Source organism: Diabrotica virgifera, chromosome 9, assembly GCF_917563875.1.
Source record: "Diabrotica virgifera virgifera chromosome 9, PGI_DIABVI_V3a".
In the NCBI taxonomy this organism is placed as follows: domain Eukaryota; kingdom Metazoa; phylum Arthropoda; class Insecta; order Coleoptera; family Chrysomelidae; genus Diabrotica; species Diabrotica virgifera.
This window is the reverse complement of record NC_065451.1, coordinates 192,083,689-192,098,985: the sequence shown is the minus strand read 5'-3', so window position 1 is coordinate 192,098,985 and position 15,297 is coordinate 192,083,689. Positions and strand designations below refer to the sequence as shown.

The window sequence follows — 15,297 nt, the reverse complement described above, 5'->3', positions numbered from 1 at the left end:
AAATTAACACATCGAAATACACTTTGTATTCTATTTTTCATCTCATCCCTTGTTGTTGGAGGTATTTTATAAACTTCATTATTAACGTAACCCCAAAAAAATCAGTCCAGTTTATTAAATTCTGGTGATTTGGATGGCCACGCTACTGGTCCATTGAAAAATGAAAATATCTCGAAACCTAATAAATTTAGACATAGGGAATGTTATCTAAAAATTAAAGTACGGTAATGCTACTTTTCAATAGTGATATAAAATAAAGGGTGTTCCATTTAAAATTACTGAGAAAATAATGTACTTGCGTTTTGACTCACCCTGTATTTGATATAAAGAAAATTCTTGAAAATTTTGACAATACGTTAAAAAATATGGCATTAATAAACCATTGTTGTTTTGCTTATTTTTATTTATACAGGAAGTTGAACTTGTTACGATTTTCATATAAAATTGGTTATAACTTTGTAAATACCCTGTATAACATAACAAACCTTTATATTTTTGTGATGGAGAAGTTAACAGGATTTCGAATTTAAAATAAAATATAGGGTGTTCCATTTAAAAAAAAACATAAGTTTGGTCTGCCACTGTGTTATCGAACACCCTGTAACATTCTAACTAATTTTTTAATATGAAGCTCAAAGGTGGCTAAAATTTTTGTTATCAACTTTTATTGCTATCTATTACTATAGCGGAGCTATTGAGCTTTACCCTACTAATCAATCACCCTGTATATTTCATGTTATTTCAATTATAACGGAGTTTATCTGTAAGTATACCGTATATTATTAATTTTTACCATTTTCTCCGGCTAACCCGGATTTTCGATAACCCAGATCGGCCGCGGTCCCGATTAATCCGAGTTAACGAGGTTCCACTGTATAGGTAAATGAGCAGAAAAGTTATTAGAATGATGCAACTAACAATAAGAAAAAGCAGGTAAAAGTAAATAATGAAATAATTGATGGATTCGACCGTTACTTGATGGAAGTTCATTTTATCTCACAATAAAACACTGAAAAACGTTTGTTTTTCTATACTATAGAAAAACAAACGTTTTTCAGTGTTTTATTGTGAGAAATAATGAAATATCAGACAATTTTCTAGTAAATGAAGGAATAAAGCAAGACGACCCACTCTCATCTATTCTCTTTAGCTGCCTTTTGGAAAACGTGCTGCGAGGAGCAAACATAAGAAGAATAAGAATTATATATCATAAAATGACATAAAATCAAAATACATAGAATGCACAGACCAATAATATGTAAGAGGAAGTTAAGAGGTTGGAATATCTAGGAACAATTATAACACAAAAACCAAACATAGAAGAAAAAATCCAAAATAGACTTATGAAAGCGAACATATGTGTTTATGCATTAAATAGGTCACAAATAGTCAGGGAGGTAGTGTCAAATTTGACCGGAGCATTTTAGCATGACTGCGTTCTTTTTATTTAGTTAGGTTTTCCAAAGCTTATTAACAAATGATGTGTCAGCTGGCCCAAAACCGGGATTTTAGACAAGAAAAGGTAAAATATGAAACTTGATGGAAAAACGCTATAACTTATGTCAAACATTTATCTACGTGACTTACAACTCCTAATAGCCTTGCTGACTTCTCTCCTAGCTTTCACTCAGGCAATCCGGGTTCGAATCCTGGCGTTAATTTTTGTTTTGTTTTTAAAATTGACATTTTATTTTGAAAAATAATTATTTTTATAATAAGGGCGTTATTCAGCGGAATACTGGATTTATTGTGTTTTGATTGATTTGCACACTTTCGATAGCTATTTTCTATTGGATATATTTCGTTTGGAAGGAATTGGCTGTAACCACTGGATATATTTCATGACAAAGCTGTTTAATATTAATTTAACACAAATTCTAAAAAACAGGATTTATTGCGTTTTGGTTGATCGTTCCCCATACAGACAAACATCCATTTTTATATACCTATTATAGAGAACAGGGACATATTTAGATTGCTATTAAAAAATGGGGGTTGGTGATAGAAAAGTGAAAAGTTAGGGTTGTATGTATCTTTTGGTTCTACATCATATTACATTAAGAAAAAACAGTTTATCCAAAAAATAAAAAAATGTCGGGAGGGGTGGGGAGGGCAACCCCCTTTTTCACTTAGATTGGTCATACTAACTCAGGAAGCTTCAGGGTTCATTTACAACAACTTTGCTTATTAAGGTCAATCATAATACCTATTTATGATCAAATGCATAGTTCTATTTCATAAGTTCTATGCATAATTCTATAAAAGACATAGATACAGATTTTTTTATATTGTCTCTTATAAATCATACAAACGTTTTATTATAAAAATAATTATTTTTCAAAATAAAATGTCAATTTTAAAAACAAAAAAAAAATTCAACGCCAGGATTTGAACCCGGATTGACTGAGTAAAAGCTAGGAGAGAAGTCAGCAAGGCTATTAACAGTTGTAAGTCACGTAGATAAATATTTGACATAAGTTGTAGCGTTTTTCCATCAAGTTTCATATTTTACCTTTTCTTGTCTAATAATAACATCATTTGTTAATAAGGTTTGGAATACCTAACTAAATAAAAAGAAAGCAGCCAAGCTAAAATGCTCCGGTCAAATTTGACACTACCTCCCTGGCTATAAGAAATAAATGCATATCAAGAGATGACAAATTAGGAATATACAGAACGGTTATTAGGCCTATAGTAACTTATGCATCAGAGACATGGACATTAAATAAAAAACAAGAAATGATGCAAATAAGGGAACGAAAAGTACCTGCCAAGGAAAATATTTGGGGTAAAAATAGAGAACTGCGTTTGTATCAGAAGGACAAATAATGATCTGAGAGCATTATACGGGGAGCCTAGCATACTAGGAGTAATAAAAACCAAACGACTAAAGCGTGTGATACACGCGCGAGTAAGTACGCGAACTGATGGCTCGACGACCTTTTTCGCGCGTGTGTCACAGCAAGTACGCGTACTTTAAGTCCGCCGAGTAAGTAGGCCGTCGATCCAATAAGTTTGAACTCTTACTCGTAACCCGTTCGTACGTGTATCACTGCCACGAGCCACGAGCCTCGAGCCATCATGTTATTGCGTTTAAAGTTACACTTATATTTTTACTAATTAAGCAAATTGCCTAGAAATAATTCAATCGTTTATTGTTGAAAGGAGACAAGTTACATTTTATAAGTTTTGAGAAAACCGTAAAACACTATTTTAAGCTTTTTTGATTATTTGTTTTTGAGTAAACCTAATTATTCATAGGCTGTCTTATCCTCCTGATGAAAATATTACCCTCTTATCTATGATATTTTGTTTGTTACCCACACTTTTCGATTTCGTCTTTTTTTATTAGTACTAAAAATATATAATACAGTAGGATACGATACGAATAATACGATAAAATTCCTAAATAACACAAAGCATCTTCTCTCTCGACGACATCGCAATGAGTTATAGTTATGAGTAAGTCTGCCGTGTATCACCGACGGCGAGCCGAGTAAGTCCGCGATCTTTAAACCCGCGTAGGTACTTAAAGTTTGCGTGTGTATCACACGCTTAAGATTGCTGGGGCAAATTACAGGGCAATTACGCCAAGGAAAATATTTGGAGTAAAAATGGAAAACTCCGTTTGTAGGACAAATAATCATCTGAGAGAATTATATGGGGAGCTATACTAGGAGTAATAAAAACCAAACGACTGCGATGGCTGGGGCAAATTACAGGGGATGCTAGAGGGTAGACTACTAAAAATGTTACAAGTACAATAGAAGGACGTCAGAAAAGAGGTCGACCCAAAACAAAGTGGAAAATAGATGTAGTAGATGATCTAAAAAGACTCAATGTCACAAATTGGAGGATAAAAACAATAGATAAGAAGTTTATATTTAAAGGAAACTCGCCATCAATCCTCGTACACAATTATTAGCGATGCAAAAAATTAGTCATCTATTGGACACAATACCTAAAAGTTATTCAATATTGAATTCAGTCGCAATAATTTTAGACGGAGAGCTAGAGCCGAAAAATCATTTTTTTTTTCCTGTGAAATGTGTCCATTGTATATTGACAATTATGACCCCTTTCAGGATGACACCTCAGTGGATACAGGAAGTAGCAATACGGGATGAAAGGGGAAAGTTAGTGCAGTCATTAACGGTTTTCACCTCCTATTTTGTTAAACCTCCATCGATTTGCATGAAAATTGGTGACTAGTTAGAGCATACCTCAAGAAACAAAAATGATTTGGTGCCAACTTGCACTTTTACCCTGGTGGTGGATACCATCCCTTCCCGAGGGTGAAAACTATTTTATTAAAAATAACCCCACAAATCGATAGAGGGACAAATTTTAAGTAAAATTTGTTATATCATGTTATTAAAATAAATCAATACTTTTTGAGTTATTAAGGATCAAAGATTTGTCTATTTAAGAGCACATGCGTAAAGTTACGGATGATAAAAAGAACATATTAATTAATTGTATGTTAGTAAAATATTATTTTTATATTATTTCGATATTTAATTCAATTTTTTCTATCAATATAAACTGAATATGTCCAGAAACTGGGGTGTCCAATAATGGGTACATTTGACATATTCGAATACACTTTTGCTAAATTTATAATATCGAAATAATATAAAAATAATATTTTAGTAACATACAATTAATTAATATGTTCTTTTTATCATCCGTAACTTCACGCATGTGCTCTTAAATAGACAAATATTTGATCTTTAATAACTCAAAAAGTATTGATTTATTTTAATAACATGATATAACAAGTTTTACTTAAAATTTTTCCCTCTATCGATTTGTGGGGTTATTTTTAATAAAGTAGTTTTCACCCCCCGAGAAGGGGTGGTATCCACCCCCAGGGTAATAGTGCAAGTTGGCACCAAATCAGTTTTATTTCTTGAGATATACTCTATGGAGGTTTAACAAAATAGGAGGTAAATGCCTTTAATGACTGCACTAACTTTCCCCTTTCATCCCTTATTGCTACTTCCTGTATCCACTGAGGTGTCAGCCTGAAAGGGGTCATAATTGTCAAGATACAATGGACACATTTCATATGCCAAACTCCACATTACTTATGACGATTATTTTTCGGCTCTAGCTCTTAGACTATTTTATGTATGTCGGATATCCTACAAAGATATTTCTATAATTTTACTCAGTAGCTTAAAGTAAGATAAAAAAACAGACTTCGATTTTTTTAAATTTTACATCTGACTGTTTAACTAATCTTTAATATCAACAACATTCCTACACTCTACACTCGACTGGTGTAAGTAGATAAAAATACAACACTTCCATCCGTCCGAAAATAACACACTCTCATTTATATTTTTAAAGCAGTTTTATAAGCTCTACGAAGCAAAAAAACGTTATTAGTTATAGAAAGATACGAAATTTACTTACCAGCTGCTTTCCAATGTACTTGTTTCTTATTTCTCTGTCGGGGATGGGGTTTGATGTGCGTATTCCCCATATCCAGGAAACTTTTCACGACACCATCGTCACAGATAAACCAGGTTCATTGAATATATTTAGAACGAGAGTGCCAACTTTCGTCGCTTTGACGAATGGCAGCCCGCGGGAGAACACATGACTAAAGCCGCGACCCCATGGAACGTAGCGCAGCGCTCTTCACAAGCTTACGTCCGCTAAGAGACATAGAAAATATATAATCATCATCACGTAGCGCTGCAGCCCTGGGTAGGTCTTGGCTAACTGTACAACTTAATTTGTTCGGTGTTCCATCAACCTAGGGTCAAATGGAATGTTCATTTTTCGGAGATCTGCTTGGATGTTATCTCTCCATCGCATTCTGGGACGTCCGAGTGGTCTTTGGCCTGTAGGAGTCTCTTCCCATACCAGTCCTACAAGTCTCTCGTTATGAAGTCTGTGCACATGGCCTACCCATCTCAGTCGCTGTGATTTAATTTCTTAGATAGTATTGGCGTCATTGTAGAGTGCTTTTAATTCGATATTGGTTCTGATCCTATACTGGTTTGTGGTAATTGTTCTAAGTATTTTTCGTTCAGAACGTCTGAGCTTTTCTTCGTTTGCTTTGGTCATGGTCCACGTGTCGCATCCATGTGTTAGTACAGGTCTGACGATGGATTTATAGATTTTAATCTTTGAATTTCTTGTAAGATTGTTTGATTTTATAAGCTTATCCAGTGTGAATAGACAGCGATTTGCCGATTGGATTCTGTCTTTTATTTCTTATACATAAAATATATAATAGTGAAACGAAAAGAGAGCACGATTGGTGTCCCACATTACTGTTACATTAATAAACATTTACTTTTTGATAAATTCGATCGGACCTTTCCAATGGAGCGTATCCCTTCGAGTATCGTTAATTGTTTAGTTTTTATCTTTTTCTATTTTATATTTTGTATTCCTCTTGGGGTACCACGCCACGTTCCATGGGATCCCGGCTTAAGGATTATTGTGTAGAAGTGTAGCAGATGGATTTCTACTACAATGTTTTATAAAAAATATCCATTAATTTAAATCCTATCCCAAGAAAAATATTTATTTTTCTAATATATTTTGTGAGTTAATATATCATTAAAAATTCTAAGCCGTCCCTGCTTATGAGTAATACTGTTTGTTTCGCAACATAGTAAAATCATAGGAAATTTCCTGTTTACTTGTATAAACATTTATTGTTCTGGAAGGATCCGTTGAAAAATCCCAGTATATTTCCCTTAAGTTTTGAGCGCTAAAAACCCTATGATATTATTGGTCTGAATTTTGAAAGATCCTTGAGTTGTAGTTGACGATTGGTCAATAGTTTTGGTCGAAAGATCGAGAAGAAATGCACCCGTTGGACGCAGAGAGACGTGACGATGCAAGGCTAGTTCTAAAAGTACTGTAGTTCTGAAAGGATGTTTGAAGTATAAGCATCTTTTTGTGTAGAACTCGACAGACTCACAAAGAAACGCACTTTGCCGGCTTTAAAATGGTTTTATTTTTATGGTAAAAGAAGTGAAGGACTGGCAGTTTGTCCAGTAAATGTCGAGGAATATTATTACAATAGTTTCACAACATTTCACATGGATATATTCTTCTGAAACACTATTATTGTTACGCAGTTTGGTTTGCCGGCGGTAAAAAGAGAAAGTGCGTGGTTTCCTGGTTTCCTGTTTTTGATGATGTTATGGTAACATTCCTGTATTGAAGATGATATTTGATTTGGTATCAATTTTATCCTGTTTCCAGTTTTGTAATGATTTGAATGTCTTCCCTCCCCCAATCTCGAATGGAAAATTTTGAAGTTCCAAGTGTGACATGTGACATGGATTTTTGTTTGAAGGTATGATAATGTTTATTTTAATTAAATTCCAAGTGGATTAATTTGGTAAAGGTTTTACATATTTTAATAATTTGTTTTCAACATGGAAAATTTTATTGTAAAGTAAATAAAAAATGGCAGTGACTTTTGACAGCCATGTCAAATTTTTGTTTTGGTACACTGCTAAAAATAAGGTTAAGAATTGTAAAATCATGTATTTGTTTTTATTATTCATTTCTTTTTTGAGAATATGTTTATTCTCAAAGTAAGGTTTAAATAAACATTATAAAATGTACACATTTTTATTTATGTAACCTCTTTCTTTAAAAAAATTGTTAACCAGATAACTAATACAAGCAAATTAAGTTTTAGAATGGAAGTAAATAATATGGCATAGAAGCCAATAAAGGTAAATGATGGCCCAGTATAACCCCAACGAGGAATCTATGATGAATGTCCCCCCAGTTGGTTTCCAATAAGTACTCGATATGAGAATTTGAGGATTTTTCAAACGGCGTCCCAATTTGTTTAAATAGTAGGAAAGTCCTCAAGTCTGTGTAAGTATCCTTTGCTTATTTGGTTATGTAGTTAGTCTTCTTTAAACCCTCCTACCCCTCCCAACGAATCTACGACCCGCCACTGCACAAAAAATGAGCTGTCGTTCGCATGAAGCTTTATGTGTCTGTTCCTTCTACTAGCCCCATTTCGACCCCCCCAGTATCTTAGTAGATAGTCTTTCCTTGTCCCCATTTGAGCAGACAGGTAAAACGCCACAGAAGGAGCAGACACACCAATATTATTTTTCTACTACTATGGCTTAAGCCGAGATCCCACGAAATGTGGCGTGGCACGCCAAGAGAAATAGAAAATAATAATCCTTGGGCTAGGGCAGAACCCTCTATTTATGGCAGAAGCGGATCGGACATATTTTCTCTATCAATAGTAACTGTTTGCTTATTCGTCCTTGTAACCCTTTTAAATCTCAATCTTATTTTTCTGTATAGTTCAGGGCTTCCCAAACTGTGCGTCGCGGCGCCCTGGGGCGTCGCCGAGTTGTCCCAGGGGCCTCGCGTGCCAGAGCGGACTTTTAATACAGAAAATATATTTACTACAATACTCATATCCTGCAATTGGCAGATAAAATTACTGGGTTTCAGAATAAGTTGCTCTTATGAAAGAGAAAATTAGAAGATCAAGAAATTGACTGTTTCCCTTGTTTACAAGGTATTCTACAAAAAAAACTCGATAAAAATCCTCGATCCCTCTTTAATGTTTACACAACACTCGTTATCATTGAGCGAACACTTTGAGAAATATTTTCCCGAAGATCTGGAGTAATGTGACTGGGTCAGAAACCCTTTCCAGTTATCCACATTGTCAACACTTTCAACAGAGGAAGAAGAACAACTGACAGAATTGTCCTGTGATTCCAGCCTAAAGCTTCAATACGACAAGGACACACTGTTTGAATTTTGGAGCTCAGTTTCTCATGAATATCATGCCATCAGCACTGCAACATTAAAGGTTTTATTACCATTTGCCACTTCGTACTTGTGCGAAGCGGAATTTTCTGCAGTGACAGTAATTAAAAACCAGTACAGGTCAAATATAAACTTGGAAAAAGAAATGAGGGTGGCAATTTCCAAATTGGTACCCCGGTTTCATAAGCTGTGCTCAAAAAAGCAAGCACATCCGTCACGTTAACCAGTAATCCTGTCGCCAGGGGGGGGTACAACGGCCTCCTTAATTCAGATGGACTTACCGAAGTTTTTTTATGTATTTTGACCCGTAGAACACGAATTTTTTGGGTAACAGTTGATCCGGATGTCGATAAGATGTCGATAAGATTAACAAAGAACTTGAGGAATTACATAACAGAGATTTTTCGCAAAACAAAACATTTTTTTGTATTTTTTGGGTGATTCTCAGCAAAAAATGGTCTTACAAGTTTTTTCGTAGGATGCATAGTTTTAGAGATAAACGCGGTTGAACTTTCAAAAAATCAAAAAAGTGCAATTTTTAAACCCGAATAACTTTTGACTAAAAAATAAAATGGCAATTCTGCTTACTGCATTTGAATGTTCAAGTCAAATTCTATCGGTTTTGATTATTTGCATTGCTAAAAATTAAGTTTTTATTTGTTAAACAAAGCCATAAACACATAGTGTTTCCCGTGCCCAAGGCATGCGTTTTAATGTACGTAATCTACGTAAAAATTGTTTGTATGCGCGCTTACTCGTTTGATTTCAAATGGGAAATGCATTGAAAACATCATTCAATCACTATGTGTTTATAGCTTTGTTTAACAATAAAAAAATTAATTTTTAGCAATGAAAATAATCAAAACCGATAGAATTTGACTTGAACTTTCAAATGCGGTAAGCAGAATTGCTATTTTATTTTTCAATCAAAAGTTATTTGGTTTCAAAAATTGCAATTTTTCGATTTTTTGAAAGTTCAACCGCGTTTATGTCGAAAACTATGCATCCTACGAAAAAACTTGTAAAAACATTTTTTGCTTAGAATGGCCCAAAAAATACAAAAAAATGTTTTGTTTTGCAAGAAGTCGCTGTTATGTGATTTCTCAAGTTCTTCAATCTTATCGACATCCGGATCGACTGTTACCCAAAAAATTCGTGTTCTACGGGTCAAAATAAATAAAAAAAACTTGGGTAAGTCCATCTGAATTAAGGAGACCGTTGTACCCCCACTGGCGACAGGACTACAGCCAGTTACATAAAAAATATCCCTTCTTATTTTTGGGCCTATTTTTTGATTTCGTTCTTAATTTCTAATAAAAATATAAATGTTCAAATAGTTTTTTTGATAACTATAACCTGTTACTAGGCTAGTACTTACTAAAATTGGTAAATTTTATTGGAGGTTGGGTTGAGGGGCGGCACAAAAAATTACAAAGTCTCAAGGGCGTCACAGTACGAATAAGTTTGGGAAGCCCTGATATAGTTAGTTGTTGCAGGGAAAAATTAATTAATAATTGTTATATAATCAGTAATCATTAATATTAATTTTTGGTTCAAAGAACACAATGAAATTAACAAAAAATAAATGGATGACGGTAACAATGAACGTAGGCGTTTAGGGTCATTACAATATTTTTTTATCGTGTATTGTTAAGATATTAAAATCTCCCTTCTTACTGGTATTTAGTGTTTTGTCTGAAGAAAACGTTCCACGTTTGTGTTACTCAATTTTGTTAATATGAAGTATTGTTTCGTTATATGTTGCAGTCTATTGTTTATTGTTGGACTATCTTCGGAACGGGAACATCAAGACAAGAACCCAGACTTTTCAAAATCACTGTCTGCTATTTCAAAGAAAAAGGAAAATCATAGCAAAAACCCAGACTCTTTACAATCCCTGCTTGGTATTTCAAAGAAAAAGAAAAAGTTTCCCAAAGAAAAAGTTATTGAAATCGCTAATAAACATCTCCAGACGGACGAAGGATTCAAAGCCGCTGTTAATTACTTGAAAAGTGTAGAGTGGAGAAATCTTACAGAAACGATAAGGAAGAAACCAGAGTGGGTATCACTAAAAGACTATATAAAAAAATTCGGTATTTCAATCGATACCATAGTTAAGCACGTTGACAAGTATTTGCAGACTGTTACAGTAAGAAATTTAGACGAAAATACTCCGAGAAACTTAACTTCTTTCTTATTGGAAGCTGGTGATGTTCTTCCTCGTGGTTACTTTCTGAAGCTATTATTCAAAGAACTAATAAAGATTCCGATAGTCCCACTAATAATACAACTAAAGAGTCCTGAAATAAAGTTAAAATTTGATGTTGCCCTTGATATTCCAGAGGTTCATACAGTTCTTGTTGAATTGAAGAAAATGGGAGCTCCTTTGGACGTGATAATTGGGATGATTTACTTCTTCTTAGGTTGGGAACAGTTTGGACTATAATTTTTAGGTACGTTTTTTTCAGTTTAAATGTAAGTTGTATGATTATTAAGTAAGACTAATTTAATACAATATTTTCAAATGCTCGCTTTGTTTGTGGATTTTTTGGAAACTGCCTTGTGGTTTAAATGGTCCCAATTTAAAAATCATTTTCTGTTCGTATTCGGTGAGGCTGCTACCAAAATTTCCTCGATCTGACGAAGAGATATCAAGAAATTCTTCACTCTTTATTGTATTTCCGGTGTAATCTTGCTACATTTTTGGAACCTCTGGCAGACTAGGCGGTACAGAAGAATCTAAGAATAAAACAAAATTCAAGTTATAATAAAATATTCTTTTTTTTAATTCATATGGGCCCTTTTGCTTTACTATAATATATCCAAGGCCTCCAATAGGTTACAGACGACACTTAATGCGAATTATAAAATCTGGTATTTACTATGGCAATATAAATCACTTTGAGAATCTGGTTGATGGAAAAATGAAGAAATTTTGGGAATCTTCTTCAAAACTTCTTCATTTTTTGAATCGCTAATAAACATCTCCAGGAGGACAAAGGATTCAAAGCCGCTGTTAATTACTTGAAAAGTGAAGAATGGAGAAACCTGACAGAAACGATCAGAAAGAAATCAGAGTGAGTGGCACTAAAAGACTATATAAAAAAATTCGGTATTTCAATCGAGACCATAGTTAAGCACGTTGACAAGTATTTGCAGACTGTTAAGCGCTGGTTTCCTCGAAAGCGGTGCCGACAAACTGCGACCTTAACACTGCGATGAATGACGTCATAAAAAACTGTACCATGCAAAATAATAGCGGTGGTTTCCAAGGATGCGTTGGAAGCCACCGCTTGCTGAGTTTGCACATTCCATTGCCGCAGTGAAGAACCTTGAATTTTTCACCGTAATCTGACGTAATTCATCGCAATGCTACGGTCGCAGTTTGTCGGTGCCGCTTTCGAGGAAACCAGCGCTTTACCATAACAAACCTAGTCGAAAGCCTAGCTGGAGATGTCCTTCCTCGTGGTTACTGTCTGAAGCTATTATTCAAATAACTACTAAAGATTCCGATATTCCCACTAATAATAGAACTAAAGAGTCCTGAAATAAAGTTAAAATTTGATGTTGCCCTTGATATTCCAGAGGTTCGTACAGTTTTGGTTGAACTAAAGAAGATGGGAGCTCCTTTGGACGTGATAATTGGGTTGATTTACTTCTTCTTAGGTTGGGGAGAGTTTACAATATAATTTTGAGGTAGGTACGTTTTTTTCAATTTAAATGTAAATTGTACTGATTGTTAAGTAAAACTAATGTAATACAATATTTTCAAATGCTCGTTTTGTTTGTGGATCCCTTGGAAACTAGTCCAGAAAGCCACTGCGCATCCGCTAGGAAAAATATTCCGATTCGGATTTTTTGCACAATCTTACTCAAAAAGGACCCCTTTTAACAAATTTGCATGTTGCCAGGACCAAAAGTGGGTCAACAAATTTTTATTGTTGTTTTTTTTTCCTAAAATTATTTTTTTTTGCATGAAACAAAGTTTTATTAGGTTTTTGGATCATTTCAAACAGAAAACGTCTGTGTGACATTTTTCTAAAGTTGATAGTTTTTGACATATAAGAGATTAAATATTGAAAAATTGCGAAATCGGCCATTTTTAACCCTCAAAAACTAAGTGAAAAACTGAAAATTTGAATATTGCCACGGTAGGCAGATATTCTTTAAACACCGATTGATGAAATCCCGAAGAGCTTTTGCAATAGAATATTCAAAACTCCATTGTTTTTTAATTGCTAATCAAGCGTGCGCGACATTATTTTCCACCGGCAGTATGGTGCAAATGATAGGAATAAATTCGTTATTACGTAAAGCGGCGACTTTAAGGAAAAATCCCGAAACAGGTCGATTTTTATTTTTAAGTTATGATATTGTGGCATATATGGTATACTCGTGACGTCATCCATCTGGGCGTAATGACGTAATCGAAATTTTTTTTAAATGAGAATAGGGGTCGTGTGGTAGCTCATTTGAAAGGTACTTCAATTCTCTATTCAGTAATATAAACATTTATATAATTATTTATACAGGTTGTCCTTCTACTTTTTTTTTTAATTTAATAAAAAAATTTTGGACACCCTGTATAAATAATTATGTAAATGTTTACAATACTGAATAGAGAATTGAAGAACCTTTCAAATGAGCTACCACACGACCCCTATTCTCATTTAAAAACAATCGATTACGTCATCACGCCCAGACGGATGACATCACTATAATACCATATATGCCACAATATCATAACTTAAAAATAAAAATCGACCTGTTTCGGGTTTTTTCCTTAAAGTCGCCGGTTTACGAAATAACGAATTTATTCCTTTCATTTGCACCATACTGTAAACACATTAAACCGTGGAAAATAGTGTCGCGCACGCGTGATTAGAAATTAAAAAACAAAGGAGTTTTGAATACTGTACTGCAAAAAAATCTTCGGGATTTCTTCAATCGATGTTTAAAGAATATCTACCTAGGCAACGTTCAAATTTTAAGTTTTTCACATAGCTTTTGAAGGTTAAAAATGGCCGATTTCGCAATTTTTCAATTTTTAATCGCTTATATGTCAAAAACTATCAACTTTAGAGAAAAGTCACTAACGATCTTTTCTGTTTGTAATGATCCAAAAAACCTAAAAAAAACTTTGTTCCATGCAAAAAAAAATATTTTAGGAAAAAAATAAAAAAAAACGTATAAAAAATTTTTGACCTACTTTTGGTCCTGGCAACATGCAAATTTGTTTAAAGGGGTCCTTTTTGAGTAAGATTGTGCAAAAAATCCGAATCAGAATATTTTTCCTAGCGGATGCGCAGTGGCTTTCTGGACTAAACAGCCTTTGTAGTTTAAATGGTCACAATTTGAAAATCATTTTTATTTGCATATCTCAACCGGTTTTAGAGCAATAAATAAATCGTGAGTTTTTAAGAAAAATTTCAACACACCGTATGTCGGAAACGAAGACATTTGTTGCAGACATACGTTTATAAAGCAAACTGTCATTTCTTTTTCATGCAGAATTACCCCCTAAAATTTTGTCGCACACCTTGTATTGATGAAAAACAACATAGTCGATTGAACCAGAAAACAATATGTTAAGAAAATCTGAAGTTATAGTTGGGTTTTAGTTTCAGTATTTTATAAGTGTTAGAATATTCCTCAGGGTGTGGTGAACTTTGAGAAAAAACACAGTTTGGTTTGTACACCCGGTATACAATGCCAATTTACGTGCTTAGCAACAATATTATTACAGCGATATTGTTAAAGAATAAGACTATAACATAATAAAAAATCACTGAAATGGGACAACAGGTTTAGGAAATTCGAGACATCAAAAATATCCCACTTTAAGGTGGTGCGTTAATTTCTTGGAGTAGTGTAATAAACCTTCCTGCCAGACTTTATCGAAAGCCTGTGCAGCATCAAGGAAGACAGCTTAACATACTTTTTTTCTTCTAGCGATATGTCGATAATATTATTGTGATTCTGTGCACCTGGTCGATTGTTGAGTGCTTATTCCTAAATCAGAATTGATGTGTCGGAATCATATTTTTTGCGCCGATAACTGGTTGTACCTTTTCTGTAACACTTCCGTTAAATTTTAGAGGCCTCTAAAAATTTAGCGCTCGCTAAAAACATAAGTGCAGGAAAAATTATTTATATGTAATTGTGGTACATTAAAAAACATATCAATTGCTTACAGATGAAGTTCCAGAAGGTTTAGAACCAGATGAGGAAAATGACCTTAACGTAATTGAAAATTAAAAGAGGAAAACAGCAATTTTTCAGAAATATTTTAATATATAACTTTATAAATAAAAATGTTTAATTGTAAAATAAGAGTTTTACTAAAAAATAATAATTAAATAATATAAATATCAGTTTCTAGCACACTGTGAATTTCTTCTTCTTTCTTAAGTCTTTGGTTAATTTCTATTTTAAAAATAGGTTAAACACGTTCAACGTGCGACGCGACGTTGCCCTATTTACTTCAAAACCTTTTAGAGGATTCCT

General features: G+C 33.9%; 2 protein-coding genes across 6 annotated transcripts in view; one reads left to right on the top strand and one right to left on the bottom strand.

The window, feature by feature from the left end:
• Nucleotides 1-5,587, bottom strand: part of LOC126892900 (titin-like) — a 38,370-nt gene extending 32,783 nt beyond the window's left edge. Inside the window, exon 1 of one of the 2 annotated variants that reach the window (XM_050662733.1) lies at nt 5,422-5,587. In XM_050662733.1, the coding sequence (XP_050518690.1) occupies nt 5,422-5,491 (70 nt within the window). In that variant the 5' untranslated portion in view covers nt 5,492-5,587. The remainder of the gene's footprint in view (nt 1-5,421) is intronic. The other variant, XM_050662734.1, reaches the window with a different exon arrangement.
• Nucleotides 5,588-10,461: 4,874 nt separating this feature from the next.
• Nucleotides 10,462-15,053, top strand: LOC126892908 (uncharacterized). 4 transcript variants are annotated; one of them, XM_050662765.1, is made up of 3 exons: nt 10,462-11,213; nt 12,457-12,486; nt 14,987-15,047. In XM_050662765.1, the coding sequence occupies exons 1-2, from the start codon at nt 10,529-10,531 to the stop codon at nt 12,477-12,479; spliced, it is 708 nt and encodes a 235-aa protein (XP_050518722.1). In that variant the 5' UTR covers nt 10,462-10,528; the 3' UTR covers nt 12,480-12,486; nt 14,987-15,047. The 4 variants fall into 4 exon arrangements, with proteins under 4 accessions (XP_050518722.1, XP_050518721.1, XP_050518720.1 ...); XM_050662762.1 differs by having other exon boundaries at nt 10,463-11,134; nt 12,378-12,486; nt 14,987-15,053; XM_050662764.1 differs by lacking the exon at nt 12,457-12,486 and having other exon boundaries at nt 10,462-11,243; nt 14,987-15,005.
• The last annotated feature ends 244 nt before the right edge of the window (nt 15,054-15,297 follow it).

Bases quoted from the DNA above. Each gene is read 5' to 3' on its own strand.
- LOC126892908 (XM_050662762.1), top strand. From the start codon at position 10,529: ATGAAGTATTGTTTCGTTATATGTTGCAGTCTATTGTTTATTGTTGGA. The intron at 11,135-12,377 runs GTTCATACAGTT...GATATTCCAGAG, and splicing joins TTGCCCTTGATATTCCAGAG to GTTCGTACAGTTTTGGTTGA.